A 27,283-nucleotide genomic window follows, 5' to 3' on the forward strand; every position below is an offset into this window, starting at 1 on the left:
GGGCATAGACTTGGACTACTGTGATATTGAATGGTTTCCCTTGGATTCGAACTGAGATCATTCTGTCATTTTGAGGATTGTATCCCAGTATTGATTTTCCTACTCTTTTATTGACTATGAAGGCTACTCCATTTCTTCTGAGGGATTCTTGCCCGCAGTAGTATACCTGATGGGCATCTGAATTAAATTCACCCATTCCTGTCCATTTTAGTTCGCTGATACCTAAGATGTCGATGTTCAGTCTTGTCATCTCTTGTTTGACCACGTCCAGCTTACATTCCAGGTTCCTATGGAGAAAAAATCTTTACAGCATTGGACTTTCCTTTCACCACCAGACATATCCACAGCTGAGCATCCTTTCGGCTTTGGCCCAGTCGCTTCATTCTTTCTGGCGCTACTAGTACTAGCCCTCTGCTCTTCCCCAGTAGCATATTGGACGCCTTCCGACCTGAGGGGCTCATCTTCCAGCGTCATATCGTTTTGCCTTTTGGTACTGTCCATAGGGTTTTCATGGCAAAGATACTGGAGTGGGTTGCCATTTCCTTCTCCAGTGGATCATGTTTTGTCAGAATTCTCTGCTATGATCTTTCTGTCTTGGGTGGCCCTGCACGGCATAGCTCATAGCTTCATTGAGTTACGCAATCCCCTTCGCCACGACAAGGCAGTAATCCATGAAGGGGAGGCAATATTAAGCAGTTAATTTAAGACAAAACTTAAATCATGAAGGGTAAGTGTAGATATCACACACTGAAGCAAGTAATATAGTGAACATCAAATTCGCTGCTGTTGCTAAATTATGTCTTTCTTTTTAATCACCATGTGTTCACATGTCAATATTGCACGGCTAAATTAAGGAATTTTAAAAAAAGCAAAGGATGCTAGGCTTTTCTCGCAGAAAAGCCGAAACGTCTGTACAGTATCTTTAACATCCAGCATTTTTATTCAGCCTAGCCACGGTCAAAAACTAAAAGCTTTTGAAGTGCGAGTTCAGACAAGAAAGCTCCGCTTTTTACAAACGGCAGCTCATTTCACCCGTTCTATTTCTCACGCGCCGCCTCCAAGCCGGCTGTTCGCTATAGAACCCCTCTGCGTCTGCGCATCGCATTGCGACTTGCGCCTGCGCAGCACCGGCCGCTTTTTTTTTTTCCTCCCTTGGTAACGGAACCCAACCCAACCCAATCCAACCCATCCCTGGCTGTCGCCTTCGCTGGCGGTCGCGCCGTCCTTCCCTTCTTTCCTTCTTTCCGGTTGACCGTCGACGCTATGCAGGGAGAGGATGCTCGGTACCTCAAAAGGTAAGGGTTCCCCCACCAAAGTGGAGCGAGCAAAGGCGTTGAACCGGCAATAAGAGCAGAAGGCCGAGCAAGGGCGAGGGGCGGTTCTTCTGCTGGAGAAAATGGCAGAAAGGAGAAGGATGCCTCGGCCAGAGGAAAGTGGCCGACTTTGCGGAAGGTGTTGAGCTGCACCAGGTTGGGATTAGCGCCTAGCAGAGCCCAGTAGCCGAGCGATATTAAGGGACAAGGACCCTAGTGCGGGGGTAGGCAACCTCGGCTCTTTTATGACTCAGGGACTTCAATTCCCAGAATTCCTGAGCCAGCGTGGCTGGCTCAGGAATTCTGGGAGTTGAAGTCCATGAGTCATAAAAGAGCCGAGGTTGCCTACCCCTGCCCTAGTGGGATCGGTCTGGGCGACCCCAGCCTACCCTTTCCGGGCGTGTTGCCCTTGCGGTGGCTTTAGCTTTTTTGTTTATGTCCCTTGGAGCCCCGAGCCCAAGACCGAGAACGTTCTCCAGACTTCGGGGATGAGCTTTAGTGGATAACAGACCGCTTTCATCCGAGGCCAGGGGTAGGCAACCTTGGCTCTTTCATCAGACTTCAACTCCCAGAATTCCTGAGCCAGCTCATGCTGGCTCAGGAATTCTGGGAGTTGAAGTCCACGAGGCATGTGAAAGAGCCAAGGTTGCCTACCCCTGGCTTCGGATGAAAGCGGTCTGTTATCCACTAAAGCCCAGCACCAGCAACTCTGCCTAGGCCAGGGGTAGGCAACCTTGGCTCTTTCATCAGACTTCAACTCCCAGAATTCCTGAGCCAGCTCATGCTGGCTCAGGAATTCTGGGAGTTGAAGTCCACGAGGCATGTGAAAGAGCCAAGGTTGCCTACCCCTGGCCTAGGCAGAGTTGCTGGTGTCTAGTCCACTGACATAATGACATAATGCAGGTGCTGGCTTTGATTGAAGCAATCCCAAGGCTGTTGGTGCATTCCCAATAGACTTGGTACAGCGGCCACTTTGGAGTCTGTATTTATTATTTAAGGAAAAGGGAGTTGAATCTGTTAAGGAAAGCAAAGAAGGGGAAGAGTGAAGAGGTCAGGGAATGAGGTGTGGCATGGGGAAGGATGATGGGGAAAACTGGATTGAGGTGCTGGAGGGGTCATTATTGAATGATAGGTGAGCCTTTGGCCAGATCTAATTGGCACAACACTTTATTTTTTCATGCTCTTGTCTGATTTATGAGATCTGGGAACAGCAAGTCCAAATTTTGAATACGGTTTTATTCTCAGATTAAAGGAAACCTGGAGTCAGCTTTTTGTTTACTAGTGGTAAGAATGATCTTTTCTGTCAAACGGGGAATACTATCTCAAGGTAAAATGGTATAAATTACTTTGCTCACAACTATAATGAGAAAATAATATATTGCACCTGTTTATATTTTACCATGGGAATGGCCATTCTCTCTACTGATGTTGGAGATGATCTCTGTTGCTTTTTGGTGGAATATAGTTTCATTTCTTTTAAATTTGCACAACTCTCAAGCTGGAAGTAATAAGAAAGACGCATATGTAACAGCTGCTTTATAAAACAGAATATAGATTATCTTGATCAGTTCAAACTTGTGAAGTACTGCAAACTGGAAAAATACTCAAAAATGTTTTTATTTCTGTGCTAGGCTGATATAAAAATTGTAGGTTTTTTTCATTCAGTATATTTTTTACTTAACAGAAAGGTAAAAGGAGGAAATATTGATGTACATCCATCAGAAAAAGCACTTATAGTTCACTATGAAGTGGAAGCTACAATTCTTGGGGAGATGGGAGATCCTATGTTGGGAGAGCGTAAAGAATGTCAAAAAATGTAAGTTTACAATATTCAAGCAACCTTTGTTCAAAAACCTTTGATAAAACACTTTGCATAGCTAATGTTTTGTCTTTAAAGTCTTTTTTAAATATTGAATTAGAAAAATAAAATCCAAAGTCTTAATTTAGTTTTATATTTTTTATACATTTATTAAGAAAAGATGTCAAGTACATTATATTTATTTAAAATCATTTTAAAAACATCAAAAGTCCTTAATATGCCCTCAAATATTTTATTAAGAGATCCAAAATATGTTTAGTATAGCACTTTTCCAATTGTAACCAAAATCCATAACATCAAAGAAAATGAATTTATTACTTTATGTTAAATGATTGATTTATCCTCGTGAAAAGAAACAGAGTTTTAGTATATTTGATTTAACTCCTAGGAAAAAAAGTTTGCTGCTTTATTTTAATAAAAGAAAAATAATCTTTTTTTTATGATGGCAAGCCCTTTTTGCACAAACTGTGTTTATTTTCTCTTTATGTGTTTGAATAATATATTTTGCCATGGTTTAGCATGGTTAACTAAACTGTGGTTTAAAGTCTAATTGCTAGATTTTTCTAATTGCTAGTAAGGCATTTGACAAAGTAAACCACAATCTACTTCTTAGTAAGTTAGAAAAATGTGGCATAGTCAGCATCACCACCAGACGGATTCCTAACTGGCTGACAAACCACACTCAATGCGTAGTCCTTAATGGAATCTACACGGAGGGAAGTGAGCAGTGCGGTACCCAAAGGTTCTGTCTTAGGCCCAGTATTCTTCAATATCTTCATAAACGATACAGATGAGGTAATAGAAGGGAAACTCATCAGATTAGCAGACAACATCAAGCTGGTAGGAATAGCCAACATCCCAGAAGACAGGTTGAAGATCCAGAAGGATCTGACTTTTGAACACTGGGCCCTAGTTAACAAAATGAAATTCAGAGGTAAGAAAAGTAAGGTTTTACATTTAGGCAAATACAGCTATAGAGTAGGTAGAACTGTAAGAGAGATTTAGGAGTCCTGGTAGACAATCAATTCAATATAAGCCAGCAGTGTGCTGCAGCCACCCAAACCAATGCAATTCTAAGCTGCATTAACAGGGATAGAATCAAGATCATGTGAAGTGTTAGTACCGCTTTATAATGCATTGGTAAGACCACACTTGGAATATTGCATTCAGTTTGGATCGCCACAATTTTAAAAAGATGTAAAGACTCTGAAAAGAGTGTAAAAAAAACTAACAAAGATCATTAGGGGGCTAGAGACTAAAGCAAATGAAGAATGCTTGCAGAAATTGGGTATGTTTAGTCTATGGAAAGAAGGATTAGGGAGACATGGTAGTGTTTCATTATTTCAGGGGGTCCCACAAAGAAGGGGGGGGGTTCAACCTATTTTCCAAAGCACCAGAAGGCAGGACAAGAACAATGGATGGAAAATAATCAAGGAGAGAAGCAACCTAGAATTAAGGAGAAATTTCCTGACAGTGAGAACAATTAACCAGTGGAATATGTCGCCTTCAGAAATTGTGGGTGCTCCATCACTGGAAGTTTGTAAGAAGAGATTGGACAGCCATTAGTCCAGAATAGTATAGGGTCTCCTGCTTCAGCAGTGGGTTGGATTAGAAGATCTCCAAGGTTCCTTCCAACTCTGTTATTCTTTAATTTTGTTATTTTGTACTGGCTCAAGGACAGTCCAAACTGTAACCAATTTTCTTTGAGGTTTTTCAAATACACCAATCCAGAAATCTAGATAAGCAGCCAGTCAGGAACCCATCTTATTGGATTCCCATGACATGGATTAATGAAAGATCAGCTTTCCAGGTTCAGATATAAGAAGCCATTCCCTGTTCACTTGTCTATGAGCTGCCAAGAGATATACTACAAAGCATTTCACTTTGCCTCTAAAGATGCCAGCCACAGTTGGGGCAAACATCAGAGTACCAGAAAACAAGACCATAGCCGTTCAACCTGATAGTGGAAATCAGAATCAGGATTTTCCTCTGAAAAACAAGGAACATAAATATTTTTCAGGATTGCAGTGAATTGATGTGACCAGCCTTTTGGGGGGGGTGTCTGCATGCAGTAGACTCAAACAGAGTGACATGGCAGCCTAGTGGTGAAAATGCTTGTCTCCCATTCAGAAGGCTGAGAGTTCAGTCCTCGGCAAAGAGAGATGTTTCTCAGGGTGCAAAGAGAAAATATCTGCTGTGAACTCCGTGTAGGTGTCAGGAAGGGCATCTGGCTAGTAAACACTCAGCTCCATTCAATCACCCTGACTATATCCTGAATTAAGAGACTACAGGATTGTTAAAAGAAAAAAATGAAGTAAACTCAAAATACCTTTTCTAATCTGTGCCTATTTATCTGCAAGGGTTCTGTTGAATTTTTGTACCTGAGTATGTAGACAGAATCCTCTGCCACTGAGAGTTGTACCTGTGCAGGTTCCTTTAGGCAGCCAGGTTGTGTAGTACACGATGTCTCGAAGTAAGCAGTCGTTGTGGAGGCTATACTCTGATGTTTGGGAGAAGGTGAGGAGTCAACTATGGAGAACACTAGAAGAAGTATATTGCCTGGATCCCTTTCAGTCAAAATTAAAGTCTAATTTAATTGAAATTGAAACAGCATTTGTTGCTGAAATGGATGGCCTTAGTTGGGGTCTGAAGGGCAGGATTGTGCCCCTTCTATTTTTGTTACACTCTGTGAAACAGTTGGAGAGGTCATACTTTCTCAGGGGAAGGTATCTTGTTGGTGATGCTAAATTATACAGTATTTTACCACCTTGGTCCTGAGCTGGTGTCTGAGCTTATTTGTCAGGAATATGTACTTATTTTTATTTATTTATATTTATTTATCCATTCATCTATTATTTTGCCTATATTATTTTAAAACATGACTCAAGACAGCAAACATACCTAATATTCCTTCCTCCTCCTATTTTCCCCACAACAACAACAACAACAACCCTATGAAGTGAGTTGAGTTAAGAGAGAATGAGTGGGCCCAAAGTCACCCAGCTAGCTTTCATGTCTAAGGTGGGACTAGAACACACAGTTCCTGGTTTACAGCCAGGTGCCTTAATCACTACATCAAACTAGAAGGAGAGAAACAAACTATAGATAGTCCTTGACTTACAATAATTCTTTCAGTGACCATCCAAAATTACTCGCCCATTGTACCCTTCACCCCCACATACCACAGCACCTGCATACTACCCCAACACTCCTTGCCTATGCCATCTGCCTTTTTTTGCTTAAAGCCTTGCATGCTCCTGGGATTACAGTGGCAACGCGAACTCCTGGAATTGCTGTCACTAAGCAATGCGGTCATTACATTTTATGACAGCAATCCCAGTTTCTGTTGCCATCGTAGTGGAAGACTTCCTTTAGCAAGACAGAAAAGCTGCTTGTCATAGATATCCTGACCTCCCTGAAATCGCCAGTTATGGCTTTAGATGGGGTCATGCTGCCAGGGAAGGAACCGGTTATGGCTTGGGGATATGGAGGCTGCCTTACAAGGTTACTGGGAAGCTACAACTAGTACAGAATGTGGTAACCAGACTGCTGATGGCTGTTATAGAATAATTGTCTAAATCACTGTAAAAATAAAGTTACTGCATTGGTTGCCAGTAGGCTTCTGGATCAATTCAGAGTGCATGGCATGGCACTGAGTTATCTTATCCAAAGTAAGTCTGCCTGTCCTACTATAGTTAGGTTAAGGTGTATCCTCCATTTGAAATGGGGAGGTGGTCATAACACGGTTCTTGGTTGTGGCCCAGCTCCATGGGCCACACTCCATCTTGAAATATATTTGGCTTTTTTTACTTCTGATAGTTAGAAAGCTCTGAAAAGGTTTCCTTTCAAGCTGGTCTTTGATGCCTTAGTGGGAAAGGAGGATGGCTATACTTTATTGCTTTTTTCTGAGCTTAGTTGATTATATATCAAGACTGTTATTGAGATTCTAGTATACCGCCCAAGGTTGAGATAAATAAATTAATGCACAGTTCAGATGTGTGCACAAATGTTTGCAGGTAACATAAAACGCCACTTTAATCTTCCCCTTACTGAATCAGATTTATGGCTTTTCCATTGCTAATAATACAAAAGAAAGAGCAATTACATTCTCTCATTTTTTTAAAACTGGAATAAAAATTAATATCTAACAAACTCTGATCATATGTTTGCAGCTGTTTCAAGAAGACTGAACCGTCATATTAGCAGCCATATTTTGATATACATAGTCTTTAACTTATAACCCCCTTATATATGTTTGCGGGTTACGATGGCCATTAAGTAAAGCATCTAATTTAATGACACTTCCCCCCCCACCCCAGACACACTATTGCTCTCCACAAGGAATGTTAAATGAGCATGTGGCTTGTTAAGTGGAGCATGGGGTAACTTGGGGTGGGGATGGCCCTTGGAGACCTAGCACAGGCCTAGGGCTACCTGCTCCAGGTCTCCCAAAGCCTCCCTACCCTAAGGTGTCTGGTGTTTTGCTCCCTGTCCCTCGTGATTCTCTCAGGCCCCCTGCACAGTTTGAAATAGGATTGTAAATATCTTTGGGGGGGGGGGTTTGTCATAACTTCAAACAGTCACTAAGTGATCGATTGTAAGTCAAGGATAGATCGCGTAGAGAGGGAGCCGGGGTCGGTCATCTCCAGAGCTCCGGAGCGGGTCGTGGGATTGCCAATTCCCACGACGATAGGGAATGGCAGCAGGTGTAAGATCAGAGGGCCGTACCGACCTCCGGGAGGGCCTCTCCGCTATTTATAAGCGGTGAGGCGCTCCGACCCTCTGTTTTCGACCCAAGGTTCTGGGAGCGGGGATGTGCAGCCACCTGAGCTCCGGCTGGTGTACCTGAATGCCAGGTCTGTTGCTAACAAGGCTCCTCTCGTCCGGGATCTGGTCGAGGGTGAGCATGCGGACCTGGCCTGCATCACGGAAACCTGGTTGGGCCCAGAGGGCGGTATCCCCCTGGTTGATCTTTGCCCACCAGGCTTCTGGGTGCTACACCGGCCTCGGACTCAGGGTAGGGGTGGGGGAGTGGCTGTGGTTATGAGGGAGACCTTATGTCCGCAGGAGGCCACCATTCCTCAGATAGTCGGGTGTGAATCTCTCTTATTGAGGTTTGGTCCTAGGGCGCAGTTGGGCTTGCTGCTGGTGTATCTTTCGCCTAGTCGCGCAGCAGCAGCCCTGCCTGAGCTTCTCGATATCCTCTCAGGGCTGGTGATTGAGTTTCCCAAACTTATGGTTTTGGGAGACTTCAATCTACCATCCCTGGGAGGAGCATCTGAGTTACTCGGGAGTTCATGGCTTCCATGACGGCCATGGACCTGACGCAAGTAATTCATGGACCGACTCATGAGTGAGGCCACACCCTTGACTTGGTTTTCTTATCTGGTCGGTGGTTAGATGATCTTGGTGCGGGCTCCCCAATTGTTATGCCCCTGTCATGGACCGATCATCATCTCCTGCGGCTGGTCTTCCGTTTTGCCACTCCCCACCGTGGGGTTGTTGAGCCAACCAGATGGTTCCGCCCCAGGCGCTTAATGGACCCTGAGAGGTTCCAGGCAGCACTGGGGTCCCCACCTGCCTCCTCAGCTCACAGCTCAGCAGATGCCTTAGTGGAAGCCTGGGAAAGGACGGCCACGGAGGCACTTGACCGAGTTGTAGCCTTGCGACCCCTGACCCGGCGCAGATCCCAATGGGCTCCATGGTTCTCCGCAGAGCTCCGGGAGATGAAGCGTCGGAGACGGGGCCTAGAGAGCGTTTGGAGGTCCAGCCGATCTGAATCCGACCGATTGCGACTAAGAACCCATATTAGGTCTTATCTCGCAGCGATGAGGGTGGCGAGGTCTAACTACTTCGCTGCCCTCATCGCGTCCGCAGATAATCGCCCAGCCGCCCTGTTTAGGGTGACCCGCTCCCTCCTTAATCAGGAGGTGAGTGAGGAACCCTTGCAGGGGCGTGCCGAGGAATTTAGTCAACATCTGTCGGACAAAATCGCTCGGATTCGGACCGGTCTGGACTCCGACTGGGCAGTATCGGATGATCAGGACACGAGCGGTCTTGTCAATGTTACCTGGGAGGAGTTTGATCCTGTAACTCCGGAGGAAGTGGACAGGATTATGGGGAGGCTGAGCTCCACCACATGTTTATTGGACCCGTGCCCTTCCTGGCTGGTTTATGCAGCCCGGGAGGGGACACAAGGCTGGTTCCAGGCGGTTATATCTGCCTCTTTGAGTGAGGGTAGTTTTCCCGCCGCCTTGAAAGAGGCGGTGGTAAGACCTCTCCTCAAGAAGCCTGCCTTGGACCCGGCTGTGTTGAATAACTTTCGTCCGGTCTCCAACCTTCGCTTTCTTGCGAAGGTTGTTGAGAGCGTGGTGGCGCATCAGCTCCCTCTGGTCCTGGATGAAGCGGATTATCTAGACCCGTACCAATCGGGCTTCAGGCCCGGGTACAGCACGGAGACGGCATTGGTCGCGCTGGTGAATGATCTCTGGAGGGCTCGGGACAAGGGATATTCCTCTGTCCTAGTCCTATTAGACCTCTCAGCGGCTTTCGATACCATCGACCATGGTATCCTGCTGCGGCGTCTCAGGGGATTGGGAGTGGGAGGCACGGTTCTTCAGTGGTTCTCCTCCTATCTCCTGGGACGCTCGCAGTCGGTGTTGGCAGGGGGGCAGAGGTCGACCGCGAGGCCTCTCGTTTGTGGAGTCCCTCAGGGGTCGGTCCTCTCGCCTCTCCTGTTCAACATCTACATGAAACCGCTGGGTGAGATCATTCGTGGTTTTGGAGTTGGGTATCATCAGTATGCTGATGATACCCAACTTTTCATTTCGACCCCAAACCACCCCAGTGATGCCCTCGACGTGATGTCCCGGTGCCTGGAGGCGGTTCGGGTCTGGATGGGGAGGAACAGGCTTCGACTCAACCCTGACAAGACTGAGTGGCTGTGCGTACCGGCATCTTGGGATATTCAGGATATCCCACCCCTCACTATGGGGGGTGAGTCATTACCTCCGGTAGATAGGGCTCGCAACTTGGGAGTCCTCCTAGATTCACAGCTCTCCCTAGAAGACCATATAGTAGCGAGCTGCATTGGCTACCAGTTGTCTTCCGGGGAGGTTCAAGGTGTTAGTAATGACCTATAAAGCCCTTCATGGCATGGGTCCGGAATACCTTGGGGAGCACCTGCAGCCGGCGTCAACTTCCCTCCGCCCAGTACGCTCCCACAGAGAGGGCCTCCTCAGGGTGCCACCGGTCAAAGAATGCCGACTGGTGGCCCCCAGGGGGAGGGCGTTCTCTGTGGGTGCACCGGATTTATGGAACCATCTTCCGGTCGAGCTCCGGATGGCGCCCGATCTCCGCTCCTTCCGGCGCAATCTTAAAACCCATCTCTTTAAACAAGCTGGCCTGGCCTGATGGGACGGGGTGGGATTTTTATAAATGAACTTCAATTTTAATCTGTATTAATTTATTATGGGCATTGTTTAATCACGTTTTAATAATTTTTAATTTTTGTATCTAGTTTTTATGTATTGCCCTGTTCACCGCCCTGAGTCCTCCGGGAGAAGGGCGGTATATAAATTAAATTAATAAATAAATAAAATAAATAAAAGGATTACCTGTGGTTGCTTTTCTCTCAGGCCACCACCAGTGGTAGTGATGAGAATTGTGAACATTTGTGGAGGGCAAAACAAGGTTTTAAGGATGTTTGCTGTCTCCGGTTTGCCCATTTGTACTGTAGATGGCATTGTTCTGGAATTCCGACTTAGATTTAAAATCAACACTGGCAGTCCTTGTTTAGCAACAGCCTTGTTTATTGACAGTTTGTAGTGATGATAATGAAAAAGTAACTTTACAACCAATCCTCACATTTATGACCTTTGCAGGTTTAAAGCAGGAAAGCTGAAGTAAGATCAGAATCACAGTCGCAGTCTCATTTAGCAACTAGTTTGCTTGACTAGTTGCCAGTCCCAATTATGGTCACTAAATGAGGAATAGCTTTATCTTTAGCTCAGTGGCCATACATGAAATTGGGGATAACAGACTACTGTTTCCTGATATATTTGATACTTTTTATTATTTCTGCCATATTTGTTCTATGGTTGTTTTCAGTGTGGGCTTTTTCTAGTGCAGTGGGGATTAAATACAAAAATTATATGCTAGTTAACAGATTTGAATGAAGTTTGGGGCTTATGAGTGAAAGTTTTTGCTTTAAATAAAACAAGGAAACCAAATTGCCACAATTTGGTCTACAAAAATTGCAATAGGACTTAGACTTATATATCGCTTCAGAGTGCTTTATAACCCTCTCTAAGCTGTTTACAGAGTCAGCATACTGCCCCCAACAATCTGGGTCCTAATTTCACCAACCTCAGAAGGATGGAAGGCTGAGTCAACCTTGTGCCTGTCAGGATCAAACCCCAGGCTGTGGGCAGAATTTGTCTACAATACTGCATTCTAACTACTTTTTATTTGTATCACCACAGCTCTTAATAAGGTTGAAATTGTAATAAGTTTTACACATTTAAAACTAAATGTTGAAGATAGAATTTCTGTGGAAACTGAAAATAAAAAGCTTCTATCCTTGATTTTACAGCATTCGGTTGAAAAGTCTTAATTCAAATACAGACATTTCTTCCTTGGCTCGGAAAGTGGTAGAGGAATGCAAACTTATTCATCCCTCGAAAATGGCTGAGGTGGAACAATTACTCTATTACTTGCAAAATCGCAGAGACACTTCATCTGCCAAAGGTGAGCAAAACAAGTTTAGATGAGAAACAAATTATATGTGGTATGAGCAATTTTTCCTTTGAGAATATTGAGAGGAAAGGGGCAGTACTGTTGGCCACCGCTGTTTCAATCAGAATAATTGGTAGATTTATGGAAAAACAATTATCATTTGTGTATTGACATGAAATTTAGCACTATTGGTTTTAATTGATTGACTGATTGATTGTGGAAAATTATGCTTAAACAATTAAGGTATATGTCTGTAGAAATGCTGATTTCACATTTAATCAATTTCACCCATTCTAATTACCCCTTTTTTCCTAAACGTGACAAAAGTATTTAAGTCATTATTCTGCATTGTCTTTCCACAGAAAAGAAAGAAAAATCCAATAAACCTAAAGATCCACCACCATTTGAAGGGATGGAGGTAGGACAATTGAATCCAATTAAACTATAGTGTTTTTACTAAAATTCGTATTTTATACAAAAATACAGAAACTATTAAAGATGAATCTATTTTAAATTGACTTGCATCTTATATGTCTTTGTTGTTCAATTGTGTATTATTTAAAATATAATAAATTACTATATTTTAAAACTTTAAATTTAATTTAGTTAATTTATTTAATCCACTATTTGTTGGTTTTCTTTGTTCCTTCTTTCTAATAATTATGAAACAAAATAACTATTGAAGTTATTATTATAGTTCTCTATTTTAGTGTAATACCTGGGCTTAGGCTGCATTTGAATTTATATACCGGTACTAATAAAACTTTGTTTAAAACCTTCAGTTCCACCATAGGACAACAGGAATCTTTATTCCTGTGAGATTGACATTTTAATGATTTTTAATGCCACTGCATATTTAGGATGGTCACAGTGTCCCAGGGTCATGTGAAGTGACCAAAACCTGCTGCAACCACCCAGCAGACGGGGGGGGGGGGAATAAAAACCAAAAGTCCCGTGTTATTAGATATTAACTAATGTATTATTTAATTTAATTATTTTTCTTTCAAATTACTCTGGTTTTATATTTCCCTCAGCAGTTTATACAAAACTTTTTAACATGAATTATTGCCTTTTCAATGCATTTGGACTGTTTGTTTCATGTTTAACTTTCCTTATAAATGTTTGCTTATTGACATCTTGCATTCCTCTGTATTCTAATTTTTCTTGCCTGCTGTTTTCAGATTGATGAAGTAGCTAATATTAATGACATGGATGAGTACATTGAATTACTATATGAAGATATTCCTGATAAAGTTCGTGGTTCTGCACTTATTTTGCAGCTGGCCAGAAATCCTGATAACCTAGAAGAACTCCTCCTTAATGGTAATTAACAAATTAATGCTATTACAATTGGTTTGGCTTTTGGCTCAGTAAGTGGAGTAAAGTTAGCTAACTGTAATCAGATAAAGGAATCCCAGTAGAAGTACTAGTTTATGTTCAGAATAACTGATCCTTAATTAAAGATGCAGTTATTCAGAATAACCCAGACCATGGTTATTTAATGACTCTTGAACTCATTAAATAATTGGCTTTCATGAGATAGCACAGTAACTATTTTTGGTGACTTATCTTGGTTTGATTAATTTGAAAATCTAAGAAAACAGAAATTGTTTATCTCTGTTACAGTTTAGCTATGTCTTTCAGAGACATTTATAGTCACAGATTTTGGGTATGATATTATTCTGATTTTTTAAATTTTATTCATGGTGATTTGTGTCCAGACTTCTTTGGGAGGTTGGGATTTAAAATTTATGTACTCCACAAAAATTCTCATTAAAAGCATTAGTGTTTTCCTTATGTAAGCCAGTAAGGTGTATAGTATTTTAAAGATAATAATGCATATTCCGTTGTCTATAAATATAGGAAATTATGTTAATTACTTTTAAAAACCATCTGTTGGACCATTGTAAGGATTACTCAGGTTATATGGTGGATAATATTGCTGGCACCTCTTGCTTTTGAAAGAGGCATTATTGTGGTCTCCTCTTCAAAAGACCATCCTTGGATCCAAAGATTTTCAACAACTATCAACCAATCTCCAGCCTTCCTTTTTTTAGGATAGGCTATTGAGAATATGGTCAGTCCATACCTGATGAGAACTCTGGAGGAAATAGATTATCTACACCAGACATGTCCAACCTGAGGCTTGGTGCCCCATGCAGCCCTGGATAGCTACTAATGTGACCCCATAAGATTGTAAACTTTCAGCATCGTTATGTGATTTTTATGCTATTGAACTACTGTATTTTTCGGACCATAAGACGCACTTTTCCCCCCCAAAAGTGGGGGGGGGAACGAGGGTGTGTCTTATGGTCCGAAGGTGATCCGTATGGCCAGCCCCAACCTCCGCAAGTGGAAAGCAAGGGAGATTGTCAGGAGCACAAATCGGCACGTGCTGAGAAACACCGATCTCACGCTCCTGCACTCTCCCTCGCTCGGTTTCAGCTTCCCTTGCTACAAGAGAAAGCAGGCTGAAACGGAGTGAGGGAGATTGCCAGGAATGCGAATCGGCTGATCTCGCGCTGCTGCAATCTGCCTCGTTTCAGCCTGCTTTCTCTTGTAGCAAGGGAAGCTGAAACCGAGCGAGGGAGTTTGCAGGAGCGCGAGATTGGCCGATTCGCATTTCTGACAATCTCCCTCACTCCATTTCAGCTTGCTTTCTGCAAGAGAAAGCCGGGCTGCAGGGCCGCCTCCGCGGGTACTGCTCTAATGCAGAGAGGGAAGGACAAAGAGGGAGGGAGGGAAGGAAGGAAGGAAGGAAGGAAGGAAGGAAGGAAGGGACAATGGGAGAGGGAGGGAGAGAAAGAGAGAGAGAGAAAGAGAGGGAGAGAGAGAGAAGGAGAAAGATTTTTTTTTCTTGTTTTCCTGCTCTAAAAACTGGGTGCGTCTTATGGTCCGGTGCGTCTTATGGTCCGAAAAATACGGTATATTATATATTTTATATGCGGCTCAAACCTTGTTCTTTCAATGCAAACCTTGTTCTTTCAATGCAGCCCAGCCAAGCCAAAAGATTAGACACCCATAATCTAGATTCATTTTGGTCTAGTTTTAGGCTAGAATTTAGTATTGAGACAGTCTTGGTCATGCTTCCTGATGACTTGTGATGGAGCTGGGATGTTGATGGTACATCCATCCTTGTGCTTTTTGATCTTTCAGTGGCTTTTGATGCTGTTGACCATGGTATCCTTCTGGGTGTCTCCATGTGTTGGAGATAGGAGCATTATTTTATTGTGGTTCTCTTCTTTCTCTGGATCCATAGAACCTATTCAAATAGTTTGGGATTGGGCTGCTTTTCTATCTTCCCTATGGGGATGCTTAATGAGGTAGATTCATATCAGTTGTTTACTGACTTTGACAGCCCCCTTTCACCCATGCTTGACTTGCTTTATTAGTTACACTGCTTTTCTTCTCCTTTGCCTAAGCTACGTGGTTAAATATAGTTCCCACATCCCCGATCCTTTGGTCTACCACAGATCTCAAAATGCTCAAAAATGGATCTTATACTGTGTGAGATTATTTTTCAGCAGTATAAGCTTCATGTCCACACCAGATAATTCCGTGTTGGGTCCCAGGAATTCCATTGTATAGCATGCTGCTAGCATGCCCAATTCCCTAAGCTGGTTTTAGGCTTATACAATGATCCATGGTCTCATGTTCGTGGATTTCATTTTGAGTGCACCAAACATTCTGGATGGTCCAGTCCAATAAGCATCCCATCAACCCATGTCACTTTAAAAAAATATATTTTATTGATTTTTTAACATAAAACACCTTGTTATTTGATAAACAGTATGGTGTCTGGGTTTATGTTTACAAAGTAATCACTAACAGTTAGTTTCTATATTCCAGAGTCCACATAATAGCTTTGCTTGATTTTCTCTTCTTCCAATAATATTCTCTTTGCAACCTTAAATTAATGCAATTCTTATTAATTTGATAGGTAACAATTAAATATATTTTTCTAAAATTTCTACCAATAATAATCACATCAATATTATGCTTCTTTTCTATCTGGTCATCTTGGTTGCCTCGTCATAAATCCTGTTTACAATTCTTATTTAAATTTATTTTCCCTACAGTGTTCAAAACATTTCTACTGGTTAAATTTTCCGATAGTTAATTACCTTAAAGTATTTAAATCTATTTTCATGTCTTAAAAAATAAGTAAGAAAAAGACACAAAAGAAAAACATAGAAAAAGAAAAGACACGAGAGAGAGAAAAAGGGGAGAAAAAATAAAAAAATAATATACTACTTAAAATACACATCCCTCTTGAACTAGTATACACTTATTTCCAATTTTTTTCTGTTCTTTTTACCCATAGTTAAACCTATGTTTAATCTTTAAATATTCCATTTAATAAATCCAATCATCTAACATTTTCCCCCTTTTCAGTTATCCATTGGAATTTTCTTAAAATCAATTACCGTACATTTAAATATCTAAAACATTTCCTTTATATGGATCATCCCAAACATTTTTATATTTCTCATATCAAAAAACAAAATAAAAAAGAGAAAAGAAAAAAATACTGTTGTAGTTAGAGAGTTCATCCCTCTTAAACTAAAATCTTTTTATTTCTTCTGCCATATTCAAACAAGTGTTTAATTTTTAAATATTCCCTCTGATACACCCCATCATCTAATTCCTCAAATCTCACTTTAGCCCTCTTCTTTTGCCAAGCATCTCTCCCAATCAATATATTCCTTTGCATCAAAGAGTCTTTCCATAATCTTGTAAATATTGTTGTATATATAGTAGGCAAATCAAACATCATGTCTTTGTAAAAAGATTTTGCCCCTTCATATTCATTGAAGATTTCTCTCATCATCTCTTGTCTCCCCATTTCTTGTGGTACTCCCAACAGCTCAGCAATCCATTTTGACAAATCTTTTTCCTTGTCCTCAAATTTATTTTGTGGTCTTAGAGTACAAGTTATCTTTTCCATGTTCAATGATTCTTGTAAGTCCTTCTCCACTTGGGTCTCCACTAGCTCAGGGCTTTTCAACCAGTGGTACGGGTACCACCTGTGGTACATTGACACCTGGCAGGTGGTACGCGACCATCCTAGAAAAGTGTGGGCGGGAGGGGAATGAGCTGAACTGGTGGCAGCATCGCACAAGCCTGAGCGAGAGACGGCTGGAGCTGCAGGGCTGTCAGGGCTCAGCGGAAGCACCAGGATCAGTGCCAGGCTCCAGCTGGAGCTCGGCGCTGATCCTGGCACTTCAGCTGAGCCCAGAAGAAGCGCCGATCAGCTGGAATGTTGCAGCATCCTCAGGGTCTTGTGATTTACATTTGGATGCTTGGCAACTGATTCATATTTATGGCGGTCACAGTGTCCCAGGGTCATGTGAAGTGACCAAAACCTGCTGCAACCACCCAGCAGATGGGGGGGGAATAAAACCAAACACCCCCCACCCCACCCCTGTTGCCAATCCTCAACAGAAATGCTCACAACAATGAAAACCTTGGACAGGAAGAAGAGTGCCACTGGGCGGGCAGGTGGGTATCTTGCTCGGCTGTGGCTTGGGGGACACTTTGTTCAGTGCCATTGTAACTTTGAACAGTCACTAAGTGAACTGTTGTAAGTCGAGGACTACCTGTATTTCATCACTTTTTTCTTTTCTTTTTTTTTTGGTCATCAAGTTTTTGACACCTTACTAGGCGACTGGTGGTACTCGGATGTTGCCATATCCTAAAAGTGGTACAGTGGGTGAAAAGGTTGAAAAGCTCTGCACTAGCTTATATTCAGTTGTCTGCTTCAGGGGTCCCCAATCCCTAGTCCATGGACCGGTACTGGGCCACAGCATGCCAGCAACCAGTCTGCACAAACAAGCAAAGCCCCATCCATGGGATGCAGGCTACACACAAAACCATGCATTCTCCAGTCCATGGAAAAAACTTTCTCCACGGAACTGATCCCTGGTGCCCAAAAGGTTGGGGACCTCTGGTCTCTCTCTTTTTGTTTTCTGATCATTTGTGACGTTAAATTGAGAATGGATTCATTTAAATTTTCAAATTCATTTTTAATTTCCTCATGGTTTGTTAATATCATTTGCATTTGTTGTAACAGAACATACATTTCCTTCTGGTAAGTATTTTTTTCTTGATATGTTCTTTCTGCAGATCTCTGATGCTCCATAATGACCAAAAATCCTTTATCTGCCAATCACTTTAAAGTCACAATTTAAAAAATATTTATAATCCAGGAAGGTCAATTTTTTCTAAGTTTTATAGTTCTCACTTTGTAGATAGTCCACAATGTTTTCTTTTCTTTTGTCACAGCTGCTCTTTGTTTAATCAAAGCCCTGAAGGTCACGACAACAGGCTTTTCTTTCTGGGCTGTATATTTAGGGCAGTATTTTCATCCACCACTAGATGTCAGCACCAGTCCATCTTTCAATTTTCTGTATTTTTTCCCATAAACTTAATTCGCCGCTTCCATTTAGAGGAGGGTGGAACAAAGACTCCCCCCCTCACTTTGAGGAGGATTTTTACTTCTGGGTTTTTTTTCTTTTTTCTCAGGAAATCAGTCAGGTAGAAGAGAGAAAGTCAATATTCTTACCCAGTTCATTCACGCTGTTTACAATCACACTTAGTTTAGTGCTTTTTGGTTTGGCTGCATGTAGCTTGGGCTAGAGTCACAAATGACGCTAGCCTTTCTTCTGACAGTTTTTGCAGAGCTTTCCGCAGACGTCTGGATTGACCACCATTTCCCCAAGATTGTTGGGGCTTCCCTCCTTCCTTGCCAGCTCTCCGGGATGGCTTTGGGCCCATTTAGGGTCCCCAAACAGAGAGAAATCAGCTGTAGGGCTCTGATTGTCTCGATCCTTCAGCTGTAGCGCTAGCTGTGCAGAACCGGAAGCCATGTCACTCTCTTATTCAACCTACTAATGCAACTCCCTTTTTCTCTCCATGAGGGACCCTGACTCGAGTTGAGATATCATTTTTTGCAGAGTAGCTGGAGAAATGTCCAATTCTAGCTATTCTCATGGGAGTCCACACAGCTCAATGAACCTTCCCATGAGTGCTCAGATCTCTATAGTTGACTAACCCAATAACTGTCTCTGAGCTTTCTTCCTGTACCTAGTATCACAGATTTTTTTCCCCCTGCAGGTTTTCTATATGATGACTACATCAGTGAGCTCCTGGAAAAAAAAGCCATGATCTATAGATGCCACAATTACAATAAAATATAAGCTGTATTAAATGAAGTGATGTTATACAAGCAGTATATTGAGGGAGCTCTCATCCTGTTCATCCATGACAGACAATGGCAGGAGAGCCTTTCATCATGTCCATGGCTTGTGTTTATAAATCTTCTGATGCATATTTTTATAACCCCAGGTTCCCTCTTCCCATCCAGCACTATCCTGGAATTGACAGTTACGTATTCATATCAACAAAAGCATGCATGTGGGAATCAGGGATAGTTCCTGCTCTTCAGAATGAATGGGAGAAACCAATCGATAGAACAATCATATGGCTAAAGAGAGAGAGAGAGCAAAAGATTAACTACTTTGTTCTCCAAGGCTGGGTGGTCAATTATATCCTTAATGTGAAGGAGGTTGGAGCAATTACCTTGTTGAAATGGGAATAGCCACACTGTTAAATAGCAGAAAGGTTAGGAAAAAGAAAACTATAAGCTTGTTATCAGGGCTTTGCAGTTCAGAGAGGCAGCAGGCAGAACTTCCTTGAGAAAAGTGGCGAGACCAGCTAGCTTGACCATTGAAAGGTTCACATGTTGGTCAGCCTTGCAGAATATTTTTTTTTATTACTAGGTTCATATTGAAATGAACAGAGATTATTCGTACTCTTAATTCTTCAACCCTGATTGATGCTACCCTTTGTTTGATTCAGTCATTAGGCAGAAGACATACTATAGTGCATTAGAAATATGAACTTCATGCTATTGTTGAGACAGTACTTTTCTTCTTACTTTTTAGAAACTGCATTGGGTGCTTTGGCCAGGGTTCTGCGAGAGGATTGGAAACAAAGTGTAGAACTTGCTACTAATATAATATATATATTTTTCTGCTTTTCCAGGTATGTATAGTAACATGTACTGTATGTAAGTCAACATGTTCTGGAAGCAGTGGTTATTAAGTTATGCTTGTGGGTTAATATAGAATTTACTCTGGACCCAGTACTCTGATTTATTTCTTTTTAATGTAGCTTTTCTCAGTTTCATGGACTGATAACACACTATAAAATTGGAGCTCTTTGCATGAACATCATTGATCATGAGCTAAAGAGGCATGAACTCTGGCAAGAGGAACTTACCAAGAAGAAGAAAGCTGATATCCTTGTTTGCTGTTGTTAGTAGATTAATGGACAAGCATGAATCCAACATATTTTTATAACTTAGAGCAGTCTACTTCATTTTATTCAGCTTGTTGTGTTTGTTCTGCATACTCATTTGGTTGTTCTTTAGATTCTCCTATCCTTTAATTTTTAAATAAAATATTTTAGTAATGCTTTCAAGATTGAATATGTGATTTATGAGAATGGTACCTTTTTGAATATATAGGATCTGTTATGTTTGTTTTATTTGATTTCTATACCGCCCTTCTCCCAAGGGACTCAGGGCGGTTCACAGGGCCTGTGAAAGTTACAAAAGATACAAAAGTTAAAAGGAAATTAAACCAGTGCCCAATTAAAATACAACAATAATGAAATACTAAAAAACCAATTAAAAACCCATATTCCCCCATCAGGCCAGACCAGCTAATTCAAATAAGTGGGTCTTCAGCCCGCGGCAGAAGGATCGGAGGTCTGATGCAATCCGGAGCTCAACCGGCAGTTGGTTCCATAATGCCGGAGCACCCACAGAGAATGCCGGAGCACCCACAGCAAATGAATAGAATATTAGCATGTTTTCTGTATAGATAGAAAAATGTTTTATTTTAATGGTTATATTAGTTTAGCAATTGCTACAAGAAATTAGTATTGGTCTGTGATGGTCCCTTTTTTTGACGTTAGTGCAGAGAACTAAGATTTTAGTAGATTGGTTAAATCAACAAAGTAGCAGCAAATCTGTTTTTTTAATAGCTGTATTTATATTGGCTGGCAATTACTGAGGCTGTTCATACATCACAAAATGTCCAAATAGTTCTTGCTTATTACAGACAATACACTGATAATCATGGCTCACTCATACGTGCTTCCTTCCTGCTCACAGAAATAGCTAAGCAAGTAATGGAAACCCATTCGGTGTTTGGTTTGTGTTGTGTATGAACTGGAATTCCTGGGTTGTTTTTGGTAAGGTCTTACTTTCGATTAGTGGGAAAGTAATCCAGAGTTCCTGCTTATAACATATTACAAGAACATTGGTGACTGGTTTAATTGCTCTTACAAGCAGGAGAAACCAATGGGAGTGATAATATAGCATGTGCCTTTAGTCTTTCTGAACAAGGTAATCATGAATTCTTAAGATTCTTGTCTTACGCTATATGCATATAGCCTCTTGTAATTGCAGCAGGTACTCCTACAGGACACATGCATCTCCTCATGATCAAAAAGCACTTGATAGGTTTTACATTTCTTAAGTGTTGGGCATATCCTTATCTCTAAATATCACTTGATGAAGATCCTGAAAATCAAACACTGAAAAAAGAATATGAAAAAACCTTTAAAAAGTACCAAGGTCTGGTGGTTAAGCAAGAACAACTTCTTCGAGGTACAAATTTTGATTCCCAGTTATTCAATATAGTTTCTCCGCATTTAGAGAAATTATGGGAAAGTCTGAAAGATGGCATAGCTTAGTCTGTTTGTTAGAATTGCAGCTATTTGAATGACTTAGAACTCATTTTAAGTAGTGTTTATCTTTGTTTACCAAAAGTTTAAAAAGTTAGTTGTCCATTTGTAGCACTCCCTTTAAAGTTAGCGCATTAATAATTAAGAACGCTAAGAACATAGGTTAAACCAATGATGTATCAGCTAATGACTATTAAAGTATGTTTATATAAGGCATGTTCACTTTTTGGGTTAAATATAACATGGTGGAATTAATAATTTCACGTTGTGTATATAATAATAATGGAGAAGCAAATTCTAGAAGCTGGTTAAAAACTGATACTCAGTATTGTAAATGAAAATATATTGCGCAGAGAAAGAGTTTCTGAGAGTTTATTGTTAGATCTGAATGCTCATTAGATGAAAATACTCCCACTAGTAAGTACTTTCATTCCTCCTGAAGATCAGTGCCATTAAATAGCCTGTCAGAAAAATTCCAAGAGAGAAAAGGAGACAGGCAGAGATCACCTCAGACACTATCCTTTCCTTTCCTCTGCAGATACTCATCACCTATATGTATCCTAATGTTTCTTCTTATGTGCATCTAATGTTTCTTCTTCTTGAAAGTCAGGAAGTATTGCAATAACTGTGGAATAGGAAGAATACGATCCCCAGTATTTATTAATTAAAGTAGAATGTATAAGTATGTAATCTGATTGTAACTTGAAAATGCAGCTAATTAATTTGACTTATTTCTGCTCAAAATATGGATGAAAAAAATGTTCAGAAACTTATATTAATGTGCATTATTTTTGTGAAGATAATATATTTAACAGAAGTCACTTTAATCATTTATTGGTTTAATTGCTAACAGTTATGATTTCAGTTCAGTGCAACCAAAAGATGTTGCCTTGTGGTGGATAAAGAGGGTGGCCTTGGTCAGAAGGAAGGTCTGCTACCAAGGGAACAATCAGACAAAGGAAAGATAACGGCAGGCCAAGAAACATTTGTGAAAATGTCTCATAGAGCCCACTGCCCCCTCCCCTCCCCAATTTCAGTGAAGATAAAAGAGGGGGAAATGTAGCACATTCAGACTTTCAACATTTTATTATTACAATTGTTCTAATTAAAAATAGTTTAGATCTTCACTGGATCTGTTTCTTAGTTTGGTTTCTTGACAGTGCTGACATGTATAAAAATTGATTTTTGAAAAGCTTCAGAGAAATAAAAAGCACACATTTGGGAAATGGACAATGCAGATATGTTGATTTATCTTTTAAGCTTAAGTTCACTATATTGTTGTACACAGTATATAGTACATACAAAAGAGTTGGTATTGATGAATATAATAAGAGCTCATATTAAAATAATTTGGACTAATCCATATTAATTTATGTTATGATAATTAGAGTTGTCTCCCTCCCCCCTCCCTGAAGTGGCAAGGCCAAGGGGCTTGACAAAGAGTACACATTTTCTCCTATAAACGTACATTTTGCAGAAACAGGCTAGTTAATAAAACCAGCATATTCTTTTTTGGCAATTATTCTCTGCTGAAGATGGCCCAGATGCTTGAAAGAATTCATGACTTAAAAAGTGAATAGAGAATACTCATAATCTCTCAATTGTGTGTTTTATTTTTGCCTGCTGATGAATCAGTTGCTCTTTATTTGCTGCTAAATCTTGCTGAGGACACACGAACTGAATTGAAGATGAGGAACAAGAACATTGTCCATATGTTGGTGAAAGCACTCGACCGAGATAACTTTGAACTGTTAATATTGGTTGTGTCATTTCTGAAGAAACTCAGCATCTTTATGGAAAACAAAAATGATATGGTATAATTTTATAGTTTTCTATTGAAATATTGTTACCATAAGCTGAAAGCTAGTCAACAAAGCATAATAAAATTTCTTCTAGTTTTCATTTTGTTTTTATCTGCTGAGTGACCTATACTATACATCAGATACTTTGTTGCTTTATTTGTTTCCATGGAGAAAAGTCACATAGTTGTTTAAGAAACAGAACATACTTATTATGCAGAAAAATCTCAGGTTCATTAAGTGGAGAAAACGAAATTTCAGGTGTCTTTCTTAAAAGGACACCGTGACTTGTAATAAATTATACCATAATGTACTGGAATAGATGGTTCAACTGATATAAGTTGGTTTATATATATATATATAAACAAACTAAGCGAATACTGGAATGAAATAAGAAAAACAGTTTTTATTGCTAAAAGATCAAGCTTTTGTTGGCTAACTGCCAACGTCGTCAGGATGGAAATGCTGGGTGGGGAGATCGTATTTATACTGTGTTTTTTAAAAAAAATCCCATTTATATCCCGCCCTTCTCTGAAGACTCAGGGTGGCTTACAATCTTAAGAAGCACAAATCAATGTGCTTAGCAATAGCCTTCATTCTATGTATATGCCTGCTTATTATGGCTTTCGCCCCCCCCCCAAGCGGCATTTTTACAAAGTCAGCTTAATTGCCCCCAACAATCTGGGTCCTCATTTTACCTACCTCGGAAGGATGGAAGGCTGAGTCAACCTTGAGCCTGGTGGGACGCGAACCTGCACTAATTGCAGGCAGCTGGTGTTACTTAAGGAGGCATTAGCCCTCTGCTCCACCAAGGCGCTCTGTGAATGCTTGCGCTGTTTGCCTTCATATCGCGCATGTCGTTCTTCCCAATTCGTTAGTGCCTGGTATGCAGGGGGGAGGTCTATGTGCCGGTTGATAGAGGAGTGATTTGAAAACCAAGCTTCCTTAAACAAGTGGCCGCCTTTAGTGTTGTCACTGGCAATTGTCTCGGTCCCTGTTAGATTAAAGACGTGGTTATGTGTAGCCATGTGTGCCCACACCTGTGAATGATGTTCTTGTCTTCTAATAGCGAGCTTGTGTTCATGCACCTTAGTCCTCAGTCGTTTTGCCATCTCCCCAATGTAATAGCAATTGCAGTTCTGGCATGACATCTTATACACAACCGAGGATTTTTCTTCATTGGGGAGTGGATCTTCCCCCCCCCCTGCATGCCAGGCTTTAAGGAATTGGGAAGTGGAACGACGTGCGTGATATGAAGGCAAACAGCGCAAGCATTCACAGAGTGCCTCATTGTATCAAAATCAAGATTGCACAAGCACACAACCACCCTGCAATGTAGAACACAGGGAAGAAGAGCAACAACCATTTAGAACCTCTGGTATGAGAACACGGGCAATGACTAGAGCTATGGCTACAACACATGGAACTATCAGCAATTCACTTTTGACAACAGACACCCAGAGACAACTACATCCCCCCAAAACGGATGCACAACTCAAAGAAATACGGCCAACCTCAACAAACAGACCGGTGATGCGCTCCATGAGCAGAGTGCAGACACCAACAGTATAAACCGATCTCCCCACCCCAGCGTTTCCATCCTGACGAAGTTGGCAGTTAGCCAACGAAAGCTTGATTTTTATTGAGTAAATTTGTATTCAATTAAATGAAAAGATGAGATGTTTAATTTATTTTTTATTTATTTATTTTATTTTATTAGATTTATATACCGCCCTTTCCCGAAGGAATCAGGGCGGTTTACAGGGCATTTTAAAATCACACCAATACAAAATACAAAAGTTAAAAGACAATTAAAAAGATTAAATTATCCCTGAAAATAGAACCCCAGTTAAAATTCTCAGCCTTTTTACCTTTTAATCATGATCAAATGTCTCTTCTGGATTAATAGTGATTATAGGTATTTGGAAATACCACTTTTAAAACAAAATGCAAATATTAAAAGTAATTTAAAATGATACATTTTTGAACATGATATACTTTATTTGAAGCAGTGTAATACCTTGTTCCCTAAAGTAGATATACAGTATCTCAGAATGGAAGTTGAATGAAAAATTGAATAAATTGAAAAAAATTGAAAATTGAAAAAAATTGAAACTAACTATTTCAACTTAATATACTAAAATGTATTAAGGATAGTTAAATTATCTGTACTTGATGAATGAAGAAAATCCGTAAACAATTCATGAGATATTCCAACAAACCAATTTTTTTTAATATAATTATTGGTACATAATGGAGAGATATTTGTCTGTTAACATTTATTCTTCAGTTTGTGTTAAATGTTAGCAATATTTCAAAAAGTCTTTGTGTTTTTCCATGCTTCTTCCATAGGTTGAAATGGATATAATTGACAAACTGGTGAAAATGATACCATGTGAACATGAAGATCTTCTGAATATTACTCTTAGACTTTTACTGAACCTTTCCTTTGACACAGGCTTGAGAAACAAGATGGTGCAAGTTGGACTTCTTCCAAAACTCACTGCATTGTTGGGTAGATTTCATTCTTTTCTCACTATGAAACTTAACATTGGTCTTAATAATCATGCTCCATTGTTTATTGAAATTTTATGAATTATGTTTTTCTATTGATTAGCTTGACCAGTAATTCAATATTTTTATCTGCAAAGTCTGTTGATTTTTATTACTTTATTATTATTTATGATTTATTTTAGAGCCAGTTTGGTGTAGTGGTTAACGTGCTAGCCTGGCAACCAGAAGACTGTTCTAGTCCCATCTTAGACATGAAAGCTCTCTAAATGACTTTGGGCCAATCATTGTCTCATAGGCCACCCCACCTCACAGGGTGGTTGTTGTGGAGAAAAAGAGGGAGAGGGAAGAATGTTAGGTATATTCGCTGCCTTGGGTTATTTATGAAATAATAAAGATGGAAGAAAAATCTAACCAACAGAAAAAATACATTTTCTGCAAGCTATTATCATCTTCTACATGTCATTGAGAAAAACAGGTAATAGATTAAGCCCTACTCCATTTATGTATTAGGCATCAGTGTGTGTGTGTGTGTGTGTGTGTGTGTCTCCCGAGGGACTCAGGGCGGCTAACAACAACAAAACTTAAAGGTCTCTGTACAGTAAGTTAAAAATAAAATTTGAAATAAATTAAAATAAATTAGAGTAAAGTTAGAATTGTAAATATAATTAAAATCCCTGTCAGTCTAGGTCAGCCAGGTGGAAAAGGAGTGTTTTGAGGCCGCGGCGAAAGGACTGGAGATCTTGGGCCATCTGAAGCTCATGGGGGAGCTCCCTTGATGCCAGTTTGCTTCCCATCTCAGTCGATTTTTTTTTAATCTTAACTGAGTGAGAAACTGGCATGCTACAAAGGAACAGCCTTTACCTCCCCCTTTCTTTACAGAAGTGCATCTGGGGCTCATACAAATATCAAAGATGTTGGAAACTAGATCATCCAATGCTTTGTTTGGAAGCATCCATGCCTGCTTAGGGAATGGAAAGGAAAGATGTTAGGATGGTAGAGCATCCTGAGAGCTAGAAGGGCTGCTGCAGTTTGCTTTCTCTTCCTGAATAATTATTGTATAATTTAACACACAAATAAGTTATGAATGATTTTTCACCAATGAAGCCAACAGGTTTTTGAATAAGCAGTGTTTTCCATGGCAGTCATTCTGTGAGAGCACTTACAGCTTATTCTCAAAATTATAAATGCATCAGCTAAAACATTTCTTCTCTCTGAATTTAAGTAATATTAAGTATTTCTGAATGACAGTGACATTGTATCTGTGTCTCATTTAATGAGGCTAAAGGAAATATATGCCTTACCTAGTGCTGGACCTCAGTATGGTTGACTTAACAATAGGTTCCATC

The 27,283-nt window shown here is 40.6% G+C and overlaps 1 protein-coding gene across 1 annotated transcript in view; it reads left to right on the forward strand.

Moving 5' to 3' along the window:
- The first annotated feature begins 1,143 nt into the window (after positions 1-1,143).
- The window catches only part of KIFAP3 (kinesin associated protein 3), a 79,929-nt gene continuing 53,789 nt past the window's right edge, over positions 1,144-27,283 (forward strand). Inside the window, exons 1-10 of the mRNA XM_083357538.1 lie at positions 1,144-1,295; positions 2,998-3,129; positions 11,726-11,880; positions 12,231-12,286; positions 13,050-13,191; positions 19,815-19,914; positions 20,044-20,168; positions 21,449-21,547; positions 23,260-23,438; positions 25,776-25,938. Coding sequence (XP_083213664.1) covers positions 1,264-1,295; positions 2,998-3,129; positions 11,726-11,880; positions 12,231-12,286; positions 13,050-13,191; positions 19,815-19,914; positions 20,044-20,168; positions 21,449-21,547; positions 23,260-23,438; positions 25,776-25,938 — 1,183 coding nt within the window. The 5' untranslated portion in view covers positions 1,144-1,263. The remainder of the gene's footprint in view (positions 1,296-2,997; positions 3,130-11,725; positions 11,881-12,230; positions 12,287-13,049; positions 13,192-19,814; positions 19,915-20,043; positions 20,169-21,448; positions 21,548-23,259; positions 23,439-25,775; positions 25,939-27,283) is intronic.

This window comes from Vipera ursinii (genome assembly GCF_947247035.1).
Source record: "Vipera ursinii genome assembly, chromosome: 3".
NCBI classification, from domain to species: Eukaryota; Metazoa; Chordata; class Lepidosauria; order Squamata; family Viperidae; genus Vipera; species Vipera ursinii.